General features: G+C 33.1%; 3 protein-coding genes across 6 annotated transcripts in view; 2 read left to right on the top strand and 1 right to left on the bottom strand.

The window, feature by feature from the left end:
• LOC115440044 (sodium/hydrogen exchanger 3) overlaps positions 1–17,616 on the top strand; it is a 39,957-nt gene extending 22,341 nt beyond the window's left edge. The window contains exons 4-20 of one of the 2 annotated variants that reach the window (XM_030164182.2): positions 3,396–3,659; positions 3,842–4,067; positions 4,715–4,942; positions 5,932–6,149; positions 6,508–6,591; positions 7,393–7,601; positions 7,712–7,837; positions 7,909–8,066; positions 8,339–8,477; positions 8,924–9,064; positions 9,331–9,397; positions 9,798–9,893; positions 10,917–11,117; positions 12,296–12,349; positions 12,747–12,926; positions 13,668–14,007; positions 14,237–17,616. In XM_030164182.2, coding sequence (XP_030020042.1) covers positions 3,396–3,659; positions 3,842–4,067; positions 4,715–4,942; positions 5,932–6,149; positions 6,508–6,591; positions 7,393–7,601; positions 7,712–7,837; positions 7,909–8,066; positions 8,339–8,477; positions 8,924–9,064; positions 9,331–9,397; positions 9,798–9,893; positions 10,917–11,117; positions 12,296–12,349; positions 12,747–12,926; positions 13,668–14,007; positions 14,237–14,429 — 2,924 coding nt within the window. In that variant the 3' untranslated portion in view covers positions 14,430–17,616. Of the gene's footprint in view, positions 1–3,395; positions 3,660–3,841; positions 4,068–4,714; positions 4,943–5,931; positions 6,150–6,507; positions 6,592–7,392; positions 7,602–7,711; positions 7,838–7,908; positions 8,067–8,338; positions 8,478–8,923; positions 9,065–9,330; positions 9,422–9,797; positions 9,894–10,916; positions 11,118–12,295; positions 12,350–12,746; positions 12,927–13,667; positions 14,008–14,236 lie in introns of both variants that reach the window. The other variant, XM_030164180.2, reaches the window with a different exon arrangement.
• Positions 598–3,355, bottom strand: LOC115440045. The gene has a single exon (XM_030164184.1). It carries the CDS (start codon positions 3,160–3,162, stop codon positions 682–684), a length of 2,481 nt encoding a protein of 826 aa, XP_030020044.1. The 5' UTR covers positions 3,163–3,355; the 3' UTR covers positions 598–681.
• Positions 17,617–20,257: 2,641 nt separating the features above from the next.
• Positions 20,258–26,237, top strand: part of LOC115439963 (protein phosphatase 1 regulatory subunit 16A) — a 42,335-nt gene continuing 36,355 nt past the window's right edge. For 2 of the 3 annotated variants that reach the window (XM_030164066.2, XM_030164064.2), the window contains exons 1-2: positions 20,837–20,962; positions 21,271–21,362. In XM_030164066.2, coding sequence (XP_030019926.1) covers positions 20,948–20,962; positions 21,271–21,362 — 107 coding nt within the window. In that variant the 5' untranslated portion in view covers positions 20,837–20,947. Of the gene's footprint in view, positions 20,535–20,836; positions 20,963–21,270; positions 21,363–26,237 lie in introns of those variants that run through there. The other variant, XM_030164065.2, reaches the window with a different exon arrangement.

Here is a 26,237-nt window from a genome sequence, read left to right as displayed (position 1 = left end):
TTAGATTTACAATATAAATGGCATGCTAAAAATAGTCATATTATATACATAAAAAGGCATGTTTTTGATGGCTTCTCTACACTTTTTGTCGTGGTATAAAATTACAGCGCTAAAATGGCATCGTCTAAATAATGACTAGTGTTTAGAGCGAAGAGGCTACAAAAAATCTGTTGCAATCTAAATACCTCATATATTCTATTTGTACCTATAGTATAGCTAACGTTTATACTTTATAGAATTCATACCACTATTTCATGTTTTATGTTCTTGAACATGTCAAGTATTTTCATTGATTTCTTAGTTGTGTTAATTACACGTAAAGTAAGTCAGAGTATAATTGCTTCTGCTCGGAAGTTAGGTGCAATTTGTAGGGCTTCCTCAAAGGTGGTGACCCACTTTGAAACATATCTGGCAAACATGTTGTTTTGTACATCGAGTTCAAGCAAGGATTTATATTTTCTTGTATACATTTTGAGATACGATGTTCTTGAGTGTGTTACGATCTACCTACTAAAAATTATCAGTGGTGAGTTACGCCGGTTTGTTAATTGTTTATTTAGTTATTGTAGAGCAATACAAAAAAAGAAAACAAAATGATAACGATTGATTAAAAATTCTTCAGCGCATAATACAATTTCAGAGATAAATAAAAACAAAACACCATAAAATATAAGTACGCTATTACACGTAATTATTTTTCTCAATGGTTTTAAGATATATAATTTGTTTCGAGCGATTTAAATTGACATGTCTAGATGATCTACATTTCTTCCTTCTGTTGAACATTTTCTTATATTTATGATTTAGTAAACTTTTGCGAGATTTAACGTTCGACGGATTGAGGCAATCGCGACACATTCGAGCGTCACACTTGCTCAATTCTTTGAGGCTGTTGGGGCTAATGTGCGCTGCAGTCGCAGTAGGTTCACCATATATATTGAATGCAGTTACATATGCTGCCTCCGGACTAAACCCTGTTTGTCTAGAACGTGGGGAATTTCGGGTAGCACGTTGCTCATGCGAGGGAGAATTAGTATTATTTTCTATGGAAGTACTAAGCGATCCCGATGACAAAGAAACTTCACCTCCTGATATTGGATTGGTGAACTTATCTTCATAACGTAATGTATGGACGTCAGTATAATATTTGTCTATTTTTACATCAACAAAATCTATTGACTCGCTGGAAACTTTGGACTGCATAACTGATTCTTTGGGCGAATAATTCTTGTTGCGGAATTGGCAGCCGACATCCCTTATGAATACGACCATCTCGTTGCTGTTGCTAGCTTTCGGAACATTAAACGTGTAGCATTTATTATCGGTGCAGTCATATTGACATGATTTCGATGGTTTATACGAACAAGTATTTGGAGACGAAACCTGACAAGGAGAATAAGAATTTGGCATGCAATTCGTTTGTGGAGTAATTAGAAAAGCTGGTGTTTGGTATCCATTCATAAATTCACAAGCGTGTTGCATCTGCGGTATCATATGGATTTGATGGTTAACATTATTTACCAATGAATCATGTTGACACAGTGGAATGTATTTACATCTCGGAACGTGTGGACATTCTGAATTTTCGTTCTCATCAACATGCTTGTTCACTTCCTCATAATGCATGCTTTTAGAAAATGGAACACAAAGAGGTAGATTAACGCAACGAGGCCGATGTAAGCATGGAGGAATATATTCACAATTGTTTTTGAGAACGTTTGCTCTTTGACATGATGGTACGACTGTACACGGTGGATGATGCCTGCACGCTTTAGTAATTCGAATAACGCGTGTATTTTGTTTTGGACTTGTTTGCGATTTATTACTTTTAGAGTTCAAATAATTGTCATCACATGGTAGTATTTGGCACACCGGCACCATCTCACAACGAGGTTCGTGAAAGCAAATGTCGCCGTCATTCTCAATTTTTCCTTTATGGTTTTTGGACAGTGGAGCTCTACATGCGTATGCTGTAGTTGGCGATATTTCTTTGCTACCATATGTCGAGGAATCGCATTTCAGATTTTCCTCTTCTTCGGTAGTGCTTATTATTTCCACCTTTTCTTTACAATTTGGGCATATTATTTTTCGTGATTTTCTGTGATACTTTGGTTTACTTTTAACACTGCATTGGTCTCTGTCTAACACATCATGTAATTTCGGTGCATCGTGATCAGTTATAGATTTATTTTTGTAAACCATACTTTCGACCGTTTCGATTGGACTTATACCAGTAAGTTTTTCTTCTTTAAACTTATGACATTTCTGTCTCTTTGTTGCCTTTTTCTTCATATCTCTGGTTTCATCTTCAAAAAATTTTGTGGTACTGGTAACTTGGTCAATAACTGTAATAGATTTACTACTTTTAGCTAATTTGGTGAGGGATTTTTTGTCAGTGCATGGGCATACGTAAGAAAATAACTGACATGGACACGGGTCTTCGGTTTGTTTCTCTTTTTCCTTTTTTCTATGCTTCTTTACTTCACTCACTGGATTTGTGTATTCTGTTCTATACTTTGCATATGACCAAAACTTTTGTTGCTTGTCACTTATATTTTTGTCATAATGATGGTTTTTGTTGTAATCATTAGTGTATTCTTCATCCCTTAAAAATATTTCAGATGAAAGTATCAAATCACGATAAAATTTCCTCTTGGCTTTTTTAGCATTAATCTCAATGCTATCACGTGCCAAGCGTTTAGGCTGAATTTGCGTTGCACATTCTTGTACTACAGCTTCTGATCTTCCACCAAAAACATTTGTGGTGGCTGGTATCTTTAAAACCTTCAGTAGATTTGCATTTGATATACTCAGTTCAGTAAGACAATGAAACGAATGCCTTTTTGCGATGTCATCAAGATCATAGAATATGGTACTGCTTGATCGCACTACGGATTTATAACTGACGTCTTTATTCAGATGGTGATAATTTTCACTGGTTACATATTTAGCATGATTGACATTTGTTGATTCTTTGATATCAGTTTTATTTTCACTATCTCCACAATTTGTTGTACAAGTATAACGGTCTTTATCACTTTTTTTTGGACTTTTATATAGCACATTACTAAATGGTGACGATCCAAATATTTCATAAATACTAGTGTATGATTTCGCTTGTGGTAACATTTTGTTTACTTCTTTTTGTACTTTAGATTTCATGGGTAAGGTTTTTGTTGCAAAACGCTAGAATTTTGGGACTTGATAAACAATTAATATAACAACATTCACATTAATTTAACTTTATTATCATTTTTTAACGTGAAGATTTTACATGGTTTATATTTTTTTCAATTTTGTATTTCTTTCAACTTGCAAATTACAATGACAGTGTCAGATATAGACATTACTATTTATTGTAAAGGAAGAGGTTTATTTGAGCCTCTTTGTTGCAGGTTTCCACATGGCGCCGAAGTTATCAAGAATGTTCCCAGAATCGTGTCTTCTGATTTTTGTCGGAGTGCTGATTGGAGCACTTCTGCTGAGCACCCACAGTGTTCACGTCCAGCCACTCACTCCTGATACATTCTTCTTGTACATGCTGCCTCCTATAATACTGGACGCAGGATATTTTATGCCTAACAGACTATTTTTCGATCACTTAGGAACAATATTGTTATTCGCGGTAGTTGGCACAGTTTTCAACACGTTGACTATAGGTAAGAAAACTAAGCAGTATAATCTGTTTCTTGCTCATAACTTGATTAAAATGTATAAGATAAGACACCTGGTTTACATATTGCGTTTTGTAATATTTTCTTTGTTTACACAAATATTTGATCTCACCCTTCTTGTAGAATGATGCATAACATAAATTTTAGCCCAATATGTTGATTTTTAGGAGCATCCTTATGGGCATGTGGCCAAACGGGTATGTTTGGTTGCACCACCCCACTTCTCGACATGCTACTCTTCGGTGCTCTGATCTCAGCAGTAGATCCAGTAGCAGTGTTGGCTGTTTTTGAAGAGATACACGTAGATGAGGTCTTGTACATAGTAGTATTTGGAGAATCTCTGCTGAATGATGCGGTCACAGTTGTTTTATATCACATGTTCGAGGCGTATACGTAAGTTAATGAGTCTAAGGCATCTATTTTTCTTACATTTTATATAAGTAAAAAGGATGAATTAATTTCTTTCCAATTTCCTGAAGCTAATGTTTACAAATTAACAGTGGCTACAATTATAAAGTTTATAGGTTCTAAAATCTATGGATAATGCCCCGACCGATTGTCGTACACTAAACAAAGAGAGAGGGAGACAATGAGATGTTCGCAAACTGCGGTTATGCACTGCCTGTGTTTAATGGCCCTCTGCACCCTAGAATACGAGTAGGTCATCCAATTTAGTTGAAGGCCATCCCATGCTCTGATTTTCAGTGCGCAATCATTATGCGATAAACATTTCAGTCCTAACAAAAATATAAGTTTCATGGGAAATATAGAAATAAACGAAAATCTTTGTTTATTGACAGAAATTGCTTATAAACTAAAAATGAAATGCATACTATAAATTGGACTCCACACTTATTTAACTTCACTAGTACAAAATTTCTTGGGAGCATTAATAGCATTTTCTTTTGAGAGTAATATTATAACTCATTCAATTAAATTAACCAATAATTTCCAAAACAATATTATTTAAGAAAATTGATGCCGGAGCAAACATTGAAATATAAAATATTGGAAAAATTTACGGGCAAGTAATTTTACAGGGAAATGGGTCCATCACGTCTCGTTTACACGGACATATTGGCTGGACTGGCATCGTTTCTTGTGGTAGCCGTGGGAGGCACCTGCATTGGCGTGGTGTGGGGCTTCGCCACGGGCCTCGTTACGCGCTTCACACACGAAGTCAGAGTCATAGAGCCGATATTTATTTTTGTAATGGCGTACCTGGCTTACTTAAATGCCGAAATGTTTCACATGAGCGGGATATTAGCGTAAGTATTCATTTACATTATTTTTTTCTAGATATTTTAACCAAAAATTTAAAAGTAACAGAAAGTTAAAAGAAATTGGTTTCAATTCCAAAATATGATATCTTTGTTTTACATATGTAGTCATTACAAATGAATTGTACAGTAAAATTTTAACAGTTCTACATAATATAATTGCAATAGTTTTATAGAAAAATCGAGTTAAGATCTAGGGACGCCTATAGAGCCTATGTGGATGTTACAAATTGTATTTCGTTCGGACGCTCGCTAGCAGTAAATTGGAATCGATTAGGTTAAATTACTAGTCGCTTCACTAAACTATCCGAGGAAATATTCACATACAATGACTATTTTACTAGTTGTAGATATTATTCCAAATGGAGCAAAATATTTTTATTTACCAGAGTCGAGTAAAAGAAAATTGTCGAATATAGACATAGCTTCATTGAAATGAATTTATTTTTACATCTCGCAATTATTCAGTTAAGATATAATTAATAAGGATAAAAATATAAAACACGCAGCAAATTTATTCTGATACAATCTTTTGGAGATTTAAAAAAGGTAATCCTCGTTTCTCCTCTACTTTCTTATTTTCATTACGTAATAATACTGAGTTAGCTCAAAATGTTTTGTATTATCCCGTGTTCTATTTTCTTAGGCTTTGTTTACCTCATATTACCCTATATCGCCCGCTGGTAATCTCATAAATAAGGTAATATAATAAATGAAACAATCAATTTAAATCTTTGAAAATAACAGCAACTAAAAATTATTATTTTTATCTAGTCCTTGTACTTTTTCATTACCAACCTTTTCCAGGTAATGATAAAAAGTGAATTTTCGCTACATACATAAAAACGAAACTGAAAACAGTGTCGTATTTATAATTAAATATGTATAGGTACCTAGAAACTTAATTACCTAAAACGTACTATGTAGGTAGGTACATAATATAGTATAATAAACTCTAATTATTGTTTCAATCTTAGGATTACATTTTGCGGTATAACAATGAAGAATTATGTGGAAGCGAATATATCACACAAGTCGCACACGACAATCAAATACACAATGAAGATGCTTTCATCGTCTTCAGAGACAATCATTTTCATGTTCCTTGGAGTGGCAACGGTGAACAATAACCATGATTGGAACACTTGGTTCGTTCTATTGACCATTGTTTTCTGCTCAATATTTCGGATAATAGGTACGTTTATTTCATTATTATATTATTTTACTTACGATACTTCTTCAAATTTACACAAATAATAAGTAGGTACTACACAATATTCGTAGATAAAAGTATTCATATAACTTTATACTGTTATTGTTAGATCTTTTTGAATAGATTTTCCACGATCTTTATAAACCTTTTATCTGCGGTATGAATTTTATGAAGTTTTTATAGATACCTCTTATATTTTTTGAATAATTTTAATATTATTTTATCCGCTAAAGGTCGCTTCCAATAGGTCAATCTGGATATCTTTGAGAGGCGCATGTTCAGCAGTGGACATCCTGCGGCTGATGATGATGATGATACTAAATATTATTTTATGTTTCAGGGGTGTATATTTTTAGCGCTGTAGCTAATAAGTTTCGCTTGCACAAATTAAATAGAGTTGAAAAATTTGTTATGTCTTATGGAGGTAAGTTTAATCGCATGGTATTGAAATGTATAAACAAAAAAACATGTATAATGTGAACAAAGAGATTTCTGGGTTTTTGAGATTCTCTTTACCTAATTTAAACTTTGTGTTTCTAGTTTGTTCTTACCAAGAGTTCTTTCTAAATTAAAATACGTAAAATATCACCTTCTATGATCTTAACTCTTTTGCATTCACAGTTACCTATGCAGATAAATATCCATTTGCAGGCGTTGGCTAGACTAAAAATTCTCTTTCATTTAAACTAAGTTGTAGCTTGCAATATTCTATTATTTACATGTACGCTGACGTCTCCATCTAGTCTCGCAAATGGAATATCTAAATATGGAAATCTCTAGGGCTCAGCATTATTATAGCATTGTATGGCTGTTTTATTTAAACAACGCTATACGTATTTATAAAGTGAATATGATTAAGTTATATTATAGAAGACGTTTACAAGTATGAATAAGTTCTGGTAACTATTGATTATTACTCGATTGTACTGTTATAATAGTATAGACCACGTATATAATAACGTACATATAAAATGGATGTCTTTGACAGCCTATAATCTATTAGTTAGAACTTCTTTTATCAGAAATCATATTTCAGTAAAGTTAATTTACGTCACGTAAATGTATAAGTCGCCTAAATACAAATTTACACTCTAATCTATGCTCTTAAATGAATGGTACCTAATAAACTTTATTTGAAACTAGTGAAACAGGCTTTAAACATTTTATTGTAGAAGTAGTTATAGTAAAATTATTGTTTGTGAGTGAACATTCATTTGATTTACAGGTTTACGTGGTGCGGTTGCTTTCGCCTTAGTACTTCTGATAGACCCAGAAGTTGTACAATTACAGCCTATGTTCGTTACAACTACGATAGCAGTCATATACTTTACTGTTTTCATACAAGGGATCACAATAAAGCCACTTGTCAAAATACTTAACGTTAAGACAGCTGAAAAAAGAAAACCTACAATGAATGAGAGGATACATGAAAGAGTAAGTAATATTATTACATTTTTCGGTTTACCTTGAGGTAACCTATGTACGTACAATTTTTTTTTCTAGATAGGACGACTTTTATAATATATTTCTCCTTATTTTTTTAGTGTATGGATCATTTAATGGCTGGTATTGAAGATATTCTGGGTAAGCACGGAAACCACCACATGAGGGATAAATTTAAAAGATTTGACAACCGATTTATTCGACCGTTTTTACTCAGAAATTATCAGGTAATGGACTGTTTTTATTAACTACAAAATATTCACATCAAATGTAACTAAAATTTCAATATTATATCCAGGGTGCTGAGCCAAAAATTTTGGAAACTTATTCGAAGTTAGCTATGAAAGATGCGATAGAGTATATGCAACGAAATGCATCTACTATTGGAAATATTTCTGGAGCCGAGTCAATGTCCGCAATATTCAAGAACTATACAAATGCTAACTTCAACGGAAGGTATCATTAGTTTGAGTTGCATAATACTTAAATATAAAAAAAATATTCTTTCTCTTAAGTATTATATCGATGGTTAAAGGCTAATTGGCTTAAACTTCATTTTCAAAGAAAAAATACTTTTTAGGTTTAAAAATCACAGAGAAATGTTCTGTTTCCGAATATGCATCGACGTTAATGTCGCAAATAATAACGATTAACTCAATCAACCCTTGAACCGTCGCATCGCCACAGTCTTGCATAGATAGGTATAGCTACTCTTTGTTTGATTTCAGTCCGAGCTTTAGCCAAATTGATTCTTCAACTTGGAACATAGACATGCAGGAATTGGAGTATAATCCGTCCAAAAAAGATCTTACCGATGCCAAAATACACCATCTCCTTGCTGAAGAGCTGTGTAAACCTTTCAGACGGGTACGTATGCTTTCATTTCAATAAAACGATGGTTCTCGTTAAACGTGGAATAAGTTTCTTGGAATAACTTATTTAACTTTTATGAAACACAAATAATAGTTTGCTATTCAGGTTATCTTAGAACTTCAATCGAGATGTTTAATTTCACTGAATTCCTCTAATAGTCAAATTGTCAAGTTACTTGCAAATTAAGAAGTCGAGAAATTAGAAACGAGATTCTTTGTTTTGTCTCGTTGCTGTTTAATAGAGAACCGACTATAATCGTAGCCTATACTGGTTTAAAAAAGTTGCAGTTGTGTGGCTTTGCATACATCCTGCTATTAGAAAACTTAGGGCAACTGAATGTGAGGTCTTCTTTATGATCTCATGCCTATTGTATTGAACTCAATGTGAAATAATTGTAGTATTTAAAAGTTAGAACGATAAATAAGCTTGTTTGCGTATAGCATCGTCGTTTGAGCTACAGCCGCCATGCTGTTAATGACCGGGACCTCGGCACACAAGTCAATTATAAAACTCATATGAATATTCGCCGTCGTGTCGGCGACAGAAAACACCATCATAAACGCAGTAAACGTGGAAAACAGGTAACGTTCTTGTTTTAATATTTGGTAAACGGAGGTGTAAGAATTGTCAATATAAATTAAAGACCCAAATTAAATTGCAATTTTATAACACCGAATTTTGGAATTGATACCAGGTTTGCGAAGAAGGCTTGAATACCTACGCAAAATAGTTTACTTTTACAAATACTGAGGCGTAAGTTAAATGGAAAATGTGATGTTGTATTAAGATTGATGTAAGGAAAAGTTACTAGGTTATTTGTACTTCAACTCTTCTTTATTTATTTCAGGATGGCAAAAATCATGTCACTTTCCCTGAATTCCAGCAAAATGGTTCGGCAAAACAGTTCACGCACGGTAAAATAAAGTATTATAGATTAGGTACTTATTTATTCTTTATTATTATCACGAGTGTCGATCGCATGCACGTGTGGGTTCAAATATTTATTTATTTATTTTTCGTTAATTTTATGTCGTATTAGATATCATTGTTACATTTTATTTGCGAGCACAAATGCTTCGTGTTACACCAGCATGTGGGAATATAAAAATGAATATTAATACAAATACTAAACATGCGGCACATGATTTATTTTAATTTCGTCTAAACATTGTACATTTACATAATACCTTTCCTAAAATACAAAATTAATTATAACCTTAATATATCGCTTTTTTTTGTAAACAATATGTTTGTTTTGTGCACAATATAAATTTGTCTTATTACAAATGCCATAAGGTAGTGAATTTGTTGCAGACTACATAGACGAGGTGCTGCAAGAGGATTGCGACGAGCGAGAACCTCGGCGCGACGGCGACGACGGCGGTATTACATTTACTGCCAAATCCCCGCGTAGGTATTCTGCATGAACCACCCTGGGTGACACCAATGATTGGATTTGAATATCGCTGTCATGTAACCCCTAGCAAAGGCCAAACTCCATCTAAGCAATAAAATACTCTTGTACTGCTCTATCTAATTTGACGATCGCGTTATGTTATTTTATGTCAAGTACCAAAGTGTTTATGACCGCATAATATTTTATTTAAAAAGTAACATGCATAATGTTAATTTACAGATTAGCGTTTTAATGATATGATAGAGGTGATTTTTTAATAATTTTGTTTACATTGCGTATTCAAATCCAAACAGCACTCAATGGATGTTGTGTATCATTATTTTATCACTTAATACGCACTTGTACTTTTTAATTGTGCCAAATCGAACTGAGGAATAAGTGGTTATTTTACTTAATTGGTTATTATTACTAATATAATTTGCTGGGTACAGAGTCGCTCCTTTTCTGACATGGCTACCTACTGTGAGAATGTTGCTGAAACGTACTTGTGGTGGCATGTTCCAAATATTCTACATTGTACCAATTGTAATTTGTATTTACGACAGTTTAGTAACTGAATTAGTTTTCGTTTTGTTGCTCATTCTGTTTGTCAATCCCGTTAACCTTACGAAGTAACTTTGCAAACCTTTTATAGCAACATATCCATTAATAAAAGTAGATATTTTTGCTTATCTTCACGTAGCGATCGATATATTATATAAAAAAATATATTGTTGAGTAATATTAGGATGTTATTATATTTGCACACGATAGAATAATTTTTCTTCCAGCACAATAATTGCTATGAAAGGTTTGCTATTCCTGCTAGAAAAACTACTAAGTTGTTATCGCTACACCGATTAATTTGAATCTTAAACACCCCGTAGTTTCCCTGGTAGATATTGCTCTTTGTCTTTGCTTGTTTCGATATTATTTGTGTTTGATTGTCGTTTTCTTCCCTTCTGGCAATCTTCATGTGGCACCGCAAACTGCAAACTAACGATACTCTCGACAACTGGCGACGCTGATAATATCAGCCGGATACAAAGAAGTCAGTCCGACGTCCTCGCATAAAGAAAATAGTAGTTCACTTTTAAACCAGTTGGCTAACCTGCCGGGATTCAATCCTTTGAAAGCGAGGATCGTCAAGCAGTACGCTAAAACGCCCGAAGAAATACTACCGACAGCTGTTGAGAAATCCTTACCGTGGCGAAGGGACAGATCCACGTATAACTTTGGTATGTGTTTATTCGAAAATGAACGTTTTCTCTATTAGATATTCACATTTGCGTCTGATGATCAAAATTGAAATCGCGTTGCTTTCTACATTTTAGTATGTGGCATAAAAATAAATCGATTTTATATTATGCAACATTTAGCCGCGAATCGAGAGCTGTGTTATTTCCGTGTGATAGAGTTTATTTTCGTTTGATAACTAGAATTATTATTCATCAGACGCTTTGCTCTTAAATTGCGCTTAAATTGGTCATCCGATACAAAATTATTGCATGTTGTTAAACACATACTATGTTATTAATTTGTATGTTATTTATTATTATTGTTGTAATGTAGTTAACCCTGTATTCATTTATAAAATGTGGTAACATGAAACCATTTATAAAAACCTTAAAATAACTGGTTTTACTGGAATCGCATTTTGCTTATAAGCTTAAAATTATTAGGTTTATGTATTATTTATGTTATTAGCACCACTGAACATTCTATTGGTATTTGTAAGCTTATCTACCAAATATGTTTTACTAAAATACTAAGTATGTTTAGCTTTAACCGTGAAGGCTATATATGATTAAAAACGAGAAAATTTAACTTTAAAGTAACGGACCTGGTATTAACGAAGTAGATTGAAAATATGTGGGTCGAGATTTAATGTGAAACTATCTGAATGAAGAACTGCGGAGCTGTTGGTAACTTGGTACCTATATATAATTTTACACCCCCACCGAAACATATTCTAGTTTTTTTTTCAAATGTTTTACATTTGAGTACCTAGGTAATTGGACAATAATATGAAAAGAACGCATTTTACTTAAAATTTTGGCATAATTTTTAAGTATCAGATTAATGTTATCCATCAAATAGAAAAAAGTCAATTTAAGTTTAATTTTATGCGATGAATAATATGTAACTGATAATTAAAAATCAGCCTTGAAATGTTCACCTTATCCATCATGCTCTCCTTTTTGAGTTCTTAGAAACATTATAGCAAAACAAGACCTAGCTTATGATATATATTATACCTTCATCTTACCGGTAATGATGCTACGCAAGAATAATCATAAGCATTGCAATAAAATATCCCATTAATAACGCATAATGATTAGAAATAATTAGACCGTTTAATGGTTATTTATCAACGTGATATAATTTATCATTTCGTGTCATCTTTTATTTTTAGTTCCCAACGAGGACATTCTCGAAGAAGATGAAAGAAGGAACTCGGACGACAATGGTAAGGAATCTTTTAACTTAATTACTTATAGCCTAGAAATACATCGTAATATATTGATCAAAGGTCTATTTTCTTTTTTACTTGGTACGCACCTATATATTGTGTTACGCAATTATGTTTTTATAATATTATTCATGAAGAATTCAGGTGCTACGATCAGCATAGATTTGAGCCCAGCAATAGGCCTGAACCACGAAGTTTAGTGTTAGTGTCCGACATTGCATATTTTTGTACATTTTGCGTTATAAAGTAGTAGGAAGTTTTCTAGCCGGTAATAATAATTTCTTACTTCAAAAATGAAATTTATGAGCGATCTAAAATCTCGTATATATTTATAAATACAACATAAATGTGATTAAAAGATTGATGAAGAGTGATGACTGGTTTTCTATCTCAGACACCTACATGATAGTTGCTGAGCAAGCTCGAGTGGCGACACCGACGGCGACAGAGACCATGCTGCCGTGGAAGCGGGAAGAGACCGAGGGCTCCGGGGCTCTCAAGCAATCGGAGTTCCCTTCATGGGCCTCCAACAAGGAATACTTGGCTTACAGTTCACCCTCCGCTACATTTTTAGGTAAGATAGGGTTGTCTTAACAAAGTTACATATTTGGGATCAGAATTAGGGTTGTATTGTCGACTCTGGATTAGACAATATTATATTATAAACCAAAATTTGCAAATGATAGCTGTTATTCAGGAACATTAAACATTGATTATTGATTTGAAAGTCTTTTAACTGTGTAAATAAAATAATATTTTACAAACGCACAATTCAAATGAAATACTTACTTTTTATTGGAACTTTATCACATTGTATTTCTTTACCAACGGCATTTCTGAGAATGAAATGTATGGCGGCCTTGTATCTAGGTACTATTGTTAGTTAATGTTTATTTTTTAAAATCAATACTTAAACAGTTGCTTTTGCTTAATATTAGTAGAATATTAATAGCCTAATTGCATCGCATTATACTCACATGCATGTTGGCTATAAATTTAACTGCTGTGCGAAAAGCGTTCATTTTATTTTATGTTTACTACGAAACCACTTTCTTTCGTCATTTAACAAATAAAACATATTCAGATATAATGGCTATTACGCGTCTCTACAAATTATTTCCTTAAAGTAGATCACAAATCGCACCGCCTTACGCCGTCAAACCAGCGTTCCGTAACAGTATTCTTTTAACTTTTACATTATTCTGCACATTAAACCTTATAACAAACTATTATTGACATATTCTTATTAGATTTTTTTCTCTTTCCTCCTTCTCCCTTCCTTGACACATCCATCATCACATCATCCCATCAATAGGTGGTATAGAGAAGCCAAAACATCCAAAATCTATCATAGGTTTATTCCGAAGAGAGAGCTCTAGTTCTACGCAAGGCGCTGCTGATGGTACGGCGGCGTCTGATTCCGAGGGAAACAAAGATGGCAGTAAGTCAGATGCGTCCTCAAAAGATGTGTCGGGAGGGCGCCCGGGACCTACCCCATTGTCAAAGAGGAGTACGAGTCTTGGCGGTCCTTCTGTATTGCTGATGGAGGATGTAGCACATTCGGACCCACTGGGAGCATCGAGCAGACCTGCCAGCATCATGCAAGGGCCACACCGGGGACAATGCAGAAGAGGATCTATGTTAGAATTAACTGGGTATGGTGATTGTGTATATTTCTATTTCTAAAATTTTGACAATATTATAATTTTCGAGTAACATAGTTAATTGTGATAAATTATATTATAATTATGACTGTTACGATAATTTTGTTTTCAATTTCTTGTCGTATAACTTTATAAACTGATTAAAAGTTATAAAATTCATTATCAAATTCCCTAAATCTCTAAAAACAAATCATGAGCAGAAAATTTTCTTCAATTTCAGTTCGTTATCTCGAGATGCCATAACAGAAGAGAAATGCAGCAAATCGTTGCCAGAAAGTGAACGTATGGGCGTACGAAGACTTCCTCTGGGTCAGCAAAGCCTCCCTCGGGAACCATTCATCCGACAACTGACCATGGCATCAACTTTGACTACCAGTTCATCATCAGACGACTCGTCGGATGAGAACACCTGAGTGCCCCGCCGTGGTGACCCTGACAGGTTGCCACTGTTAAAATATAGGACCCTAGAATAAAAAGTGATCTCATGTCTGTTTTATAAGAACAAACTAGTTTCTAAACAGTGCTGTGAATTTGTGGTGTGTAGAATAAGTGAAAAAATACTATAATTTAAATTGCGCTAATAAATAAAGCCTTTTGTAGTTAAATCAATCTTGTGACAAGTTTTGTAAGTTAAAGGTTAGGTAACAGAAAAGTTTCATGTTTGGCAGTAGTTGAAACACTGGGACGTGTGTACTTCGGATATTATGTGAACAAACCGTTGTTATTATACCTTCGATGGGCAATTATTATAATGCTCGTGCTTTTATTTAATGGTAAATATTAAATTATAATCATCACTAACAAAACAAACGCACATCGTATAGATAGATTGTTATAATGTACGTCTATAAATAAATTTCGTTACGTTGAGTAGGATTTATTATTTATTCTTGTTCTAGGAAAAGCAAGATACTTTGCCTCTGTAGTTATTGTTGGACTTTCACACTGTAAATACTAAGTTAGTTTTATAGTAAAGCGTATTCAATTTACTCAAATTCTTGAGGCACTGTGAATGTTGTAGTAGCAAGCGTCGGGCACATTTTCCTGTCGATTGTTTGCGAAATTCTCATGCTGTTTTAGATGTTTCTTGTGGTAGCATCGTTAATTGTTCTAGAGAATATGCAAATGTGTTAAATCGTCGTCATAAATACAACAAGCGTCGTGTGTTTTAAAATGTATTGTATAAGTACTTATAAAAGCCAAACACTAATGAGACATAAATATATTATGTACTTACTACCTATTCAGTACGTAAGCAGTTACTGTGTATTTTTGTATGCTATTTGTAAATTACAATTGAGAATAATGTTATTTTCAATACAATAGGTAAAATATAGGCAGATAATTTTATTTTTAATGAGGCGTTAGTTGCCAATGACAATATTACTATTAGATTTATTTACAAACAAGTAAATTAGATATGTAGAGTTAGTGTACTAGTGCAACTTTGTTTCATTCTTCAGTCTGATAGCCGATCGTTTCTTTCTTTATTCTGGTTAGGACAATATTAAAATAATAATAAAAACACCATTAACAATAAGCTTTACCGCTTTATATTGGAAATTAGTTATAATATTACGAATCATTTCATTTTTGTTGGTGTCATTGGCAATTTAAAGTAATTGTTTGTGTGTTAATGTGTGTTTTATATGAAATACAAGGTGTAAAATAAACAGCATTAAGAACTTTACTAAAATGCACTGCCTAGTTAGCTAAATAAATACCGAAAATCAGACAGATTTGCTGGTGGTAGGATATATTTATATCCACCAGGATAGCAGCCACCGTACACAAGGTTTTAAAACCCGCCATATTGGCCCACGTAAGTGTCGCGTTCTGGGAACAGCTTGTGTATATCCAGTTCCAGCAGGCCGGGATAATTGTGTTGGACATTTATGACATTCTATCGGACCTCACTCAACTTACAATCAGGTGCAGCGGGATTATTTTGCCGTGCCATATAAAAAAAAAAATATCATTAATTTACTTGTGTATATATTATATACGGAAGAACCCTTTTAAAATCACTTTGAAGTCCGGCTGTTTGTTCAAAATAACAAGAACAAAGTAACTAAAATGTTTGCAAAGCTACATGAGAGGCCATAAAATTCCACTGATTTACGTGTGTACCTATTAATATGCTTACACATATATGTAGATATGTATTTGTTTACTAAGAGGAACTGATATCCCACATTATACATGCCGTAAAAATACCAGATCGCTTTTATTTTACATCTTGTATTTAAAATTTAAATATGCTAATAGGCACAACTACTTAGGTGGTTGAAATGTTGACTTGTTGCTAGGTCGTCATAATAGACAACACTGTTCGATTCAAAGGTAGAACTGTATTTAAATAGAAATATTTAAAATGATTAAGATAGTACAATAATAGCGGTAGCTTCATAGACTTAATAGTCCATAAAATATCTGTAAATAAAAAAGAAGTTAATTTTGTCAAATATTTTATTGTAAACACATAGATTTAGGTATGTAAGTAACAAAGAAATTTTAAATAGTTAAGCTAAACTAAATTTCGAAATTATTGCTATTTACTTGTATTATCAATAATCAAAATATGAACTTATAAGGTCATAGAAAGCAGACAAAAACTTACAGCGGGTTTGCAAAAACCGCCTTAATGATGTCATCAGGAGAAACATACCTATAGCAAAGTAGGTAGGTAAGCACCGATACTTTGCTATATAAACTCAGCTCTTATACAATTATTACCTAGGTACTAAGTATATATATAATACATAAGTATTTCAATGTAAGGGCTGGCTTAATAAATCAATCTCACCTTTGAGTAAAATCTCACGTAGACTTTTAATGTATTGAACTATTTAATAAACGAAACATAAGCTGTCTCAAGAGCTTGTTCTTAGCTCAGTCGGCGCTGTTAAATAAACAAAACACAGCTGTTAGAATCCGTCACATGTGATTTAAGGTATCATTTGAGCTAGTGTCATTATGGGTTTCCAAAATTACGATTATCTTAAGATGCTGAGCGTAATTTGATAGTGTCTCAACTGATAATGCGCTTCAGAGCTAAACCGAGTTGCAGACATGACCCGTAGATACTTAAGTAGGTGAAAGTTTAATGTAAGCAATAATTTAAGTAGTTCGTATTTCTTAATGGTATCACTTAAAGCAGTCTTTATAGACTCGCTGTAAGAAAATACCTATATACATATATGTACTTAATGTTGGTTATTTTGGGATAGAGCTTTTCTACTACAAATCGCTCATGTACGTGCTACGACGATATGACGTGATCTTATCTACAAATTATAGTATAACAATAAATGGTTTATTACAACTTATAACTTTATTACGCGCAATGTATTCAGTTAATTTATGAAAGTTTAAATATTTGTGTCACAGACAATTTGTTCCGAATGATTACTTCAATTTGTACTTATCTATTTTCTCTTATCAATAAACTCTTTAAATAAATGGATCTGGCAAATATAAGCTTTGTGAAATATGGTACGTCAATTGAAAATAATAGTGCCTAGAGTACTCGGTAGATAATTTACGCAGGTCATTTTTTTTCTATAAATGTATACTGTTTAAGTTAAAATATAATATAGTAAAAAATATAAAACTTACTAAATAAAATTCATTGCGTCTTTGAATTCTATCTTATTTATTTATTATAACCTTAACTTCGTGAAGTGGCCTAAGATAGATAGTAATATTTAGCTTATTCATCGTAATATTATGAAGAAAGTATTTTTAATATTCATCTGCATCATTTGAATATAAGCGCCAAAGATACCAATGCATGGAATTAGACTGGCTCGCGATTCGTGGGACACGAAAAAACGGCTGGGAATCCAGAATAAAGTTTGAAAAATTCTTTTGATAGTCAATTTAGATATTCCCTATTTTAAGAAATGTATCAAATTGTAAATATCAGGTAAGTAAGTATTTCCCTTATAAATACTATCGACAAAAAAAAATTAAAGTCATGAACCCAGATTGCGCTTTTCGTTTAAAATTTAACTCAACAGTACTTAATCGATGTTTTTTGTTTTTGTGAGCCTTTGTACCACTTTGTATATGAACAAAATACTCCATACATTTGTTTTAAATGATTTCGCCATTATTAATAACATTTCCGGAATTGATTTCACAATGTTAATTAACGTGAAGAAGTGTGCAAAGAGAATTATAATAATATTACAAAACACATACATATAATTCTAATCATTCTGACGTTACCATATCTTTTTCCTAAGGCTTTTTCCGTTTACGGTAACCAAGGTTAGATTTTAAAGTCGTTCGTCGCATGACTAGTGAGCCAGTCTATTACATATATAGACAATAGAGGTACTTAGGTACTTATTTTTACGTCAAAAATCCAATTGGATCCAATGATAGATTGAAATTGTAGAAAATATGACTTAAAAGCGTAACCTTGCACACGACTTCCTTATTACATTATTAGTGTCCCCGTTGGAAATACACATGCCGAGTTCAAAATATAGGCCTACTTCAAAAACTTTGTCGTGGCTTGCTCAAATTGAACATACTCGATACGACTATCACGTGGACCATTCTATTCAAAACACCACGACATATTGAATCATCTCATACTCAGAATCTGTCCATTGAAAAGTTACATTTGGGGTTGCGTTTTTTAGAGGACGCAATTTTATTTTTTTGAAGTGTAGGGGGGGTCAGTCTAAAGCTAAAACCAAGTTTGTGGGGTCGCCACCCTTGTCCCACGGCCGCCATCTTGAAAATAAGGGTTGAAATGGTTTTACGATGTATCTCTTAAACTATTTATCTGACAAAAAATGTATAAACATTTTTGTTGCAAATTAAATTCTCTACAACTTTGGTCATGTAACTTTTGTCGTAGAACTATAAATAAAAAAGTTATAAGCGAAAATGTTAAAAAATTCAATGTTAAGCAATGTCCATTGCAACGTCATCAGAATGTGTGTTTATAAGGTTCATAATACTTTTTTTGTACTCTCATTAATACCCAAATACCCAAGGGACTATTAGGGAACAAAAGAACATCTGCCTGCTATTATTATTATTATTAAAAGTCAAAATGCTAATAAAAAAAAAAGTAGTTTTCACTAAAGTTAAAATCGTGTCTGAAATCATTCGAAATTGAATAAAATACATCCGCACGTACAGAAATATGTAGCACAACTAAAAGATATAAGTTGAACGACAACTTCAACATAATATTATCAGCTATTCTTACAACAACAGAGGTTAGAAATAATAATAATAATAGCAGGCAGATGTTCTTTTGTTCCCTAATGGTCCCTTGGGTATTTGGGTATTAATGAGAGTACAAAAAAAGTATTATGAACCTTATAAACACAGGTTCTGATGATGTTGCAATGGACATTGCTTAACATTGAATTTCTTAACATTTTCGCTCATAACTTTTTTATTTATAGTTCTACGACAAAAGTTACTAGACCAAAGTTGTAGAGAATTTAATTTGCAACAAAAAATGTTTATAATTTTTTTTTGTCAGATAAATAGTTTAAGAGATACATCGTAAAAACCATTTCAACCCCTATTTTCAAGGTGGCGGCCGTGGGACAAGGGTGGCGACCCCACAAACTTGGTTTTAGCTTTAGATTGACCCCCCCTACACTTCAAAAAAATAAAATTGCGTCCTCTAAAAAACGCAAGGTAAGGCCTAAAAAATGTAACATTTCAATGGACTAAATAGCTAATTAGTTTTACTCAAAACGTGAATATTCCAATTGCAAATCTGTCGCGCTATAAACCGGTAAGTCGGCATATGCGGATCAACCGTCGTAACGTGTAAAGCCTGTCGCGAATTCTGGCACTGACATTTTATTACAATTTTTGTGAACTAGCAACAATTCATAATATTTATTGTAAAACATATTTTTAAATGTTCATACTTATTATATGTAAAAACGAGTATATATAAAATCAATAAAATGTTTCTGCCCTGTAATTTAAATTACTAGACTACGACGCCCCTTAAAAATCATAAATACTTACATGTTGCGTAAATAGCATTGGTCGAGCCGCTCCGCACCATCGGATTCGATGCGGCATGACACCACGCGACGCGGTTATAATTTGACTAATTTATTCGTGTATAGTTATTTTACAAGTGAGAAATCGTTTGGAGTATTCCATATTCGACTTCAATTTCAATTTCATTTATTTGATGCGGTTGACATCGTGTATGGCCACCCTTGCTAGTAAAACAAATTATAAATATTATAATGAGTCTTGCAACACTGAACGTGTCAGAAAAAACTTGCTCGATTGCTTGCCGTCTTGTGATTTTTCTCCTTGTTTTTAATTTTCATGAAAAATAACGGAAAAATGAATATTAACTGTAAAACAATGTGTTAATGACTCATTATCTAAACGTTAAATAAATGTGTTTACATGAGTGGGTTATGCTATTCGACTATATGTTTATCATGTGTGGCAAATGTATCAATACAAGGATGAAACATACTTTGGCTTTGTAATAAACTAGAACAACGGTAAGTAGTGTAAATATCTGTATAAAATAAACACATTTTAAGAACATTTCTTTTGTTTACCACATTACACTATAATGACCCGTAAAGGTGAATTGGATTGTCGAAGTTTAGTGCCTTTCTAAACTGTCAGTTTGTTTTTAAAATTATTTCCAATCGTTGTGGGCGAAACTGTGTTTTATGAATTATACATGCATTTACGTTGTTATTTTGCAATCATAAATATCCCAATCTAAGAATTTTTTAGACACTCAACAAAATATATTGGCTTATGTTATCTTATCAGACTTTTGTGAGTTATCAATAAGTTTATTGAAGAATTATGTGTCATTGTCTAACATAACAATATTATAATGTTTTCATTAAACGTTTGAAGCATAATCCTCTACTTCCTACACAAATGTATTGATTGATCTATGCAGTGTAATTATGTGAGTTGTGTTATCTTCTTTTTTTAAATTCTAACCTGCTGTTTATGGTAGTAACTATAAACAATTTATTTCATTGTCCTTGAAACAAAATTTAAATTAAATTCAATAAAAGTAGCATATTTTTAATATATTTATATTGTATTTAATACAGAAAAAATTGTTGTATTTTGTTGAATTTAATAAATTTGTAAGTTAAGTCATTGACCCATTGTACAATGGTTAATGACTTTAACTTAAAAAAAGAATTCTATAATTAATCTATTTCTCTGTGAAATTATTAAAATAACATTATTGAATGATTATTGTAGGTAACTTCCAAGATGGAGCATGCAGATTTGGTGGCCGAGATGGCCCAGGTTGAGCACTTGACAACACAAGAGCGCCTACACCTGGCCCGGAGGTAAGCCTTGATTTTTAAATATCTAAGGTTTGTGATACAATCTGCACATTCCAGTGCTGTATTTAATGAAATCTATATATGTAAAAATGAATCCCTAATTCCCTTGGTCACACTATCACGCATGAACGTCTGGACCAATTTCACTATTTTTTTTTGTTGTGTATGTTATTGTCAGGAGACGGTTCTTATCAAAGAAAAAAATAAAAAAATTGTGTGGAACATAGAAAATTTAAGAAAACTTAATGACAATATTAATTTTACATAACTGTCAGTGGTTTTAAATAACTGTCAGTGATCGACAGAATGCGCCCATGCATACATAGTTAAGAGAGGACAATGTCTGTCGGGTCAACTAGTCAGAAAATAAATAAAGAAATAATTTTTAGTTGTTGTCCAAACACCTGTAATTGTATAATATGCTTGCCTTTTATTTTGTTCATTATCCTGTATTTTGCATCTGAATATTAAGGGAGTGATAAAAATTATAAATTCCATAAAATGCAAATAGCACAGTGATATTTTTTCTTACACATTCTTTAGATTGTATAACACAAATGTAAATTGAGTTATTTTCTAGAGAAGGCTTATGGTCTAGACTAAATTTTAATATTTTAAAATGTATACTTGTAGACTGCTTCGAAATGCTGTGGATTGGCCGGTCCTCCCTCTACACATATATAGAGGGTCTAGGTGTATAAAATATTTAAATATCAATTAAGATAGTGAATTAGTTGAGCTGAGTATATTATATAATTAAGAACATTGTATTACTTAGGGTTTCCCTTGTAATGAATATTAATGGAACACTAGTAGTATGTTTATGTTGTCTGTTTAAGTAACATTTATGTAGCTTTATCTTGCTAGCCCTAGTAGAGCTGAAATAAAATGTGAATTCAGGCGGGCTATTTTAATGAATAAGGAATATATGCCAAAACAAGTGTTTCTTGAACCAATCTGTTTTTTTATATTTGTCCGAATTAGATAGAATTTTGACCGATGCCTTATTGTCTGTATGCAATTACACAAAATACATTGAATACAAGAACCACCATGTACATGATATTATAATATTTGCCCAGATGATGATAATGAATTAAATTTTTGTTTAAAATGCTATCGATTTTTACAGTGTCCACTGTGTTAATGTTTTCTCAAGAAAGTGGTTTGATCCAATATAATGCCTTGCCATGCCAATAACAACACCTTTTTGTAATAAAATATAATACTATTGCAGTGTATTGAGAATATATTTGCCATTCATTCTGTTTCTTTTATTCTTTCTTTTAAATTCTGCACATGTTTGTCTCTTATACACAAATGAGCGCAATATTGAGGATAGTGAATGGATTCAATCAGGTTCTCAAACTTGTTTCATCTGCTGCCTAGTTTGAGGATTAATTCTTTTTTAATGCCCTTTTATTTTTTTTTGTTTTTAATATACCTATTGTTATACGAGTCTTATTCTTTTTCTGAGTTAATAAAACTTTCATATTTATTAATATTACTAAAGTGAAAATGTGTTTGTATGTTTCGCTTTCACATTTAAATTACTGAAAAGATTTACGTGAAAAATGGTATCACTTCATTACCCTCAATTTCTTCTAGCCCCTTTACCGCCCACGTGACAGCCTCCAGTGCCTACTAGGGGGCGTTATCGTCCATTAAAAGAAATAATAAGTTAAGTGAAATATAATATGAGTTTACATAACAGAAGCTCACGTTATGTATCCGCAAAAGCGTAGGCAGAGGCGCAACATGTGCACCCACACTTTACCAGCTTACAATATGTTATATTTGTCCCACGATGTGATAGGTTGTCTAAAATGCCGATCCAAAATGGCCGGTAACAATGATACTTTGATTAGTATCTTCTGTGCTAAGCAAAGATGCCTTTATATTACTAGCATTCTGTAGTAGTTCAAGATAAAAGCGTTTTCAAACAAAAAAGAAAATTTGGTACCTCTTCAACTTTATCAAGTATACTAAAAAATGGTATTGTATCTTTACTTGAAGTTGTAGGTATACATGTCCTATCTGTGATTTTGGCGGTTTTCCGCTAACTTCAGGGGTCACTTGTGCGTAGAGCTATCACTCATTTGTATTGGATTTATATTAAGCATGTTTTGGCTATGGGTTAACGTCGGATGTTAGCTTAGTGGGATTGGGCTTGAGTCGAAAATGTAAGATCATATCCGTATGTAGAGACATCAGCACAGTCTGCAAAATTCTGAACTAAGTTTCGATTCTAAGGGCGTTGTAGTGTGAAAACCGCTTACTATTAGGCGACAGAATAAAAAAAGGCCTCAGTTCACTACTACACAAAGGTGGCAGCCCAACTTGTGCGGCGAATCGTACGCTTATGAGGCGATGACAATAAAATAGAAGATAATATTTAAAATAGCAACATTCCTCAAAAAAATGTATCGCTGCGTAATGTGTTAAAGTCTATCAACCAGCGAAACGACTCAATAAATATAACTAGTTAAATAAATATGTCCATATTGTTTTTGGTGGCGCTAGAAATATCATAAAATGTACATGGAATATAATCGTGTATTTGTTATCGGCGGAGATGCCAGTTATCGATAAAAGTTGATGTATTAAGAGTTCAGTGGTACTCGTAGGTTTTCAATGTAGATTATACTGATATAGATATATCAAGTCGCGTGATATGTTAATATTGCTTTGAAATGTTGATTTAAAGGCCGCGCTCGATGAAAAGTATGTCATTGAGACAAACTTGAGCGAAATCATAAGCGACATAGTGTGTTAAATTCACAGTTCACAACCTTTTACATGTTGTATTTATTTTTATAAAATGACATTTAAATTTTAAATTAGTACAAAGACGCGTCTCCACAACGCTTTTATTTGTTTAAATTTGAAACTTTCATGTTTGAAAACGTCTTTGATCCGTATAAAAAGTTTATTATATTTATCTTGATACGTGCATCGATAGGTATTTCGTTTAAACGTCGTGATAACAGGTAATTTAAAGATACACTACAGTACAATTTAGCGCTCTCTAGATTGTGTCAACACGTTTCACTTATATCATGAACACACACGTTTGCTTGTTCTTCTAAATATAGGTGTAATCCTTTGACTGCCGACGTCATCAGGATTACGAGGGTTAACAGTGATAACAGTTATCAGCCTATGCTACTGTTAGTATAAAAGATAAACAGATGAAAACACACCTAATTATCTTGTAAGAGGGTGGTCCCGAGCTAGCAACGTATTGGAACCCGAAATGACAATTGATCAACATCTTCGTTATCATACACAGCTGTGTTGGGTCCACGTGATATCGGGACCTTGTCATTGTATATGAATATTGATTGACGGCATCAGAGCCCGGTGACGTACGTGTCTCTCATATAAAATGAATGCAGATATTTTTGTTCCTGATAGCGCGTGGTCTGGCTGCCCTGACGGTCACCGCTTTAGTTTCTGGATAGTCAATGTTTGAATCAACGATCCGATTCAAGACGTATTATAATTTAAGATCCCAGAGGTTCCTATTCCGTAAGCGATAGGTCTCGTATCAGTGTAAAAATGACTTGATATGTTTTATATATTCATAAAATTGATTTTCTGAATCGTCTTTATTTCTGCCCATAATTTATTCATATTATATTAATTTTAAAAAGTTTAAAGCTGATTCCCAACTCTAACAACATCCGTTTGTAGCCACTGCGCTGGAACGGTATGGGGTTCGACTCAGCGACGGGAGACGACGCGACGTGTTCCATATTGTGGCTTGAATAATGAATTCCTATAGCTACTAAGTTTTATGTCTCGGGGTGCTTTTATATAGGCACGTTAATTAAAAAATCTGGTACGGCTCCTTAAATTAACTCTTTCCAAGCAATAATTTTATAAGCGTTTGCCGGCGCAGCGTGCCGTCGGAAAAAGTTGGCCCTGAAACAATCATGATTTGATACGTCAATCTAGGGAAATTGTTATTTATCAACGATTCTAGTAACTACCGGAGATGTGTATCAATTTTAATAGGTGATAGGTGTAATTATATTGTGATTGCAGTCGTAACATCATCCGGAACCCCTGAAATACACTTTGGCCGATGACGCAGGGAAAGTAGATTATGTCATGCCTCTTTTATACAATACCGATTTGCTTTCTCAAATTTCTATAATGTAATTCTGCACCGGATGCGACTAAAGCGCAAATAATTTAAGTATACGGCCAATAAAATGGTCAGTGGGCACACAATCTCCTTGTAAATCTGGTTTTATCATGTTTATCCTTATCCTTGAAAGTTATTATGAAAGATATATATAAATAGCTTATACGAGGTATAATAATATTTTTGTCGATAAACATATCTATGAGGTTTTAAAAGTCGTTGTTAAATAAGTTAATATTAAAATACCTTTTTTCGCAATTACTTAAGACTATTGCCAGTGGAATCGTGAGGAAAAGCTAATTATAACAAATGCGAAAAGTTTTAATTACAAACTAATTTGTTATTTAAATATTTCGTCTGTTAGTAATTCTACGCGTTAGATTAGAAGCGAACACTATTGCTCTACAGATCTGTCAATTCATATTCATTAAGAACAACTTACAAGTTTGTTGTGGCATTTAAAGCTTTGCACAACACACAATATTAAAACTGGTGCGACTTTGGTTGTGGAGTGAAACCTTGTTTTCACTTTTATGATTGCATGACAATTTACAGTTATTCACAAGAAACCATATGTTATATATGCGGAACGTATAAAAGCAAATGAAATTAATTAAAAGGCGCCATTCGGTTTTTATTGATTACCAATTTAGGAAATGTAATATTTGGCAGTGATTTAATCAAACACCGAGCAGGCAAATTCCTTTGTTCTAAAATCTGTTCGA

This window comes from Manduca sexta, chromosome 15, assembly GCF_014839805.1.
Source record: "Manduca sexta isolate Smith_Timp_Sample1 chromosome 15, JHU_Msex_v1.0, whole genome shotgun sequence".
In the NCBI taxonomy this organism is placed as follows: Eukaryota; Metazoa; Arthropoda; class Insecta; order Lepidoptera; family Sphingidae; genus Manduca; species Manduca sexta.
This window is presented reverse-complemented; position numbering and strand designations above follow the sequence as displayed.

What these genes read in the sequence shown, in the direction of transcription:
- LOC115440045 (XM_030164184.1), bottom strand. Translation starts at nt 3,162, where the DNA reads ATGAAATCTAAAGTACAAAAAGAAGTAAACAAAATGTTACCACAAGCG.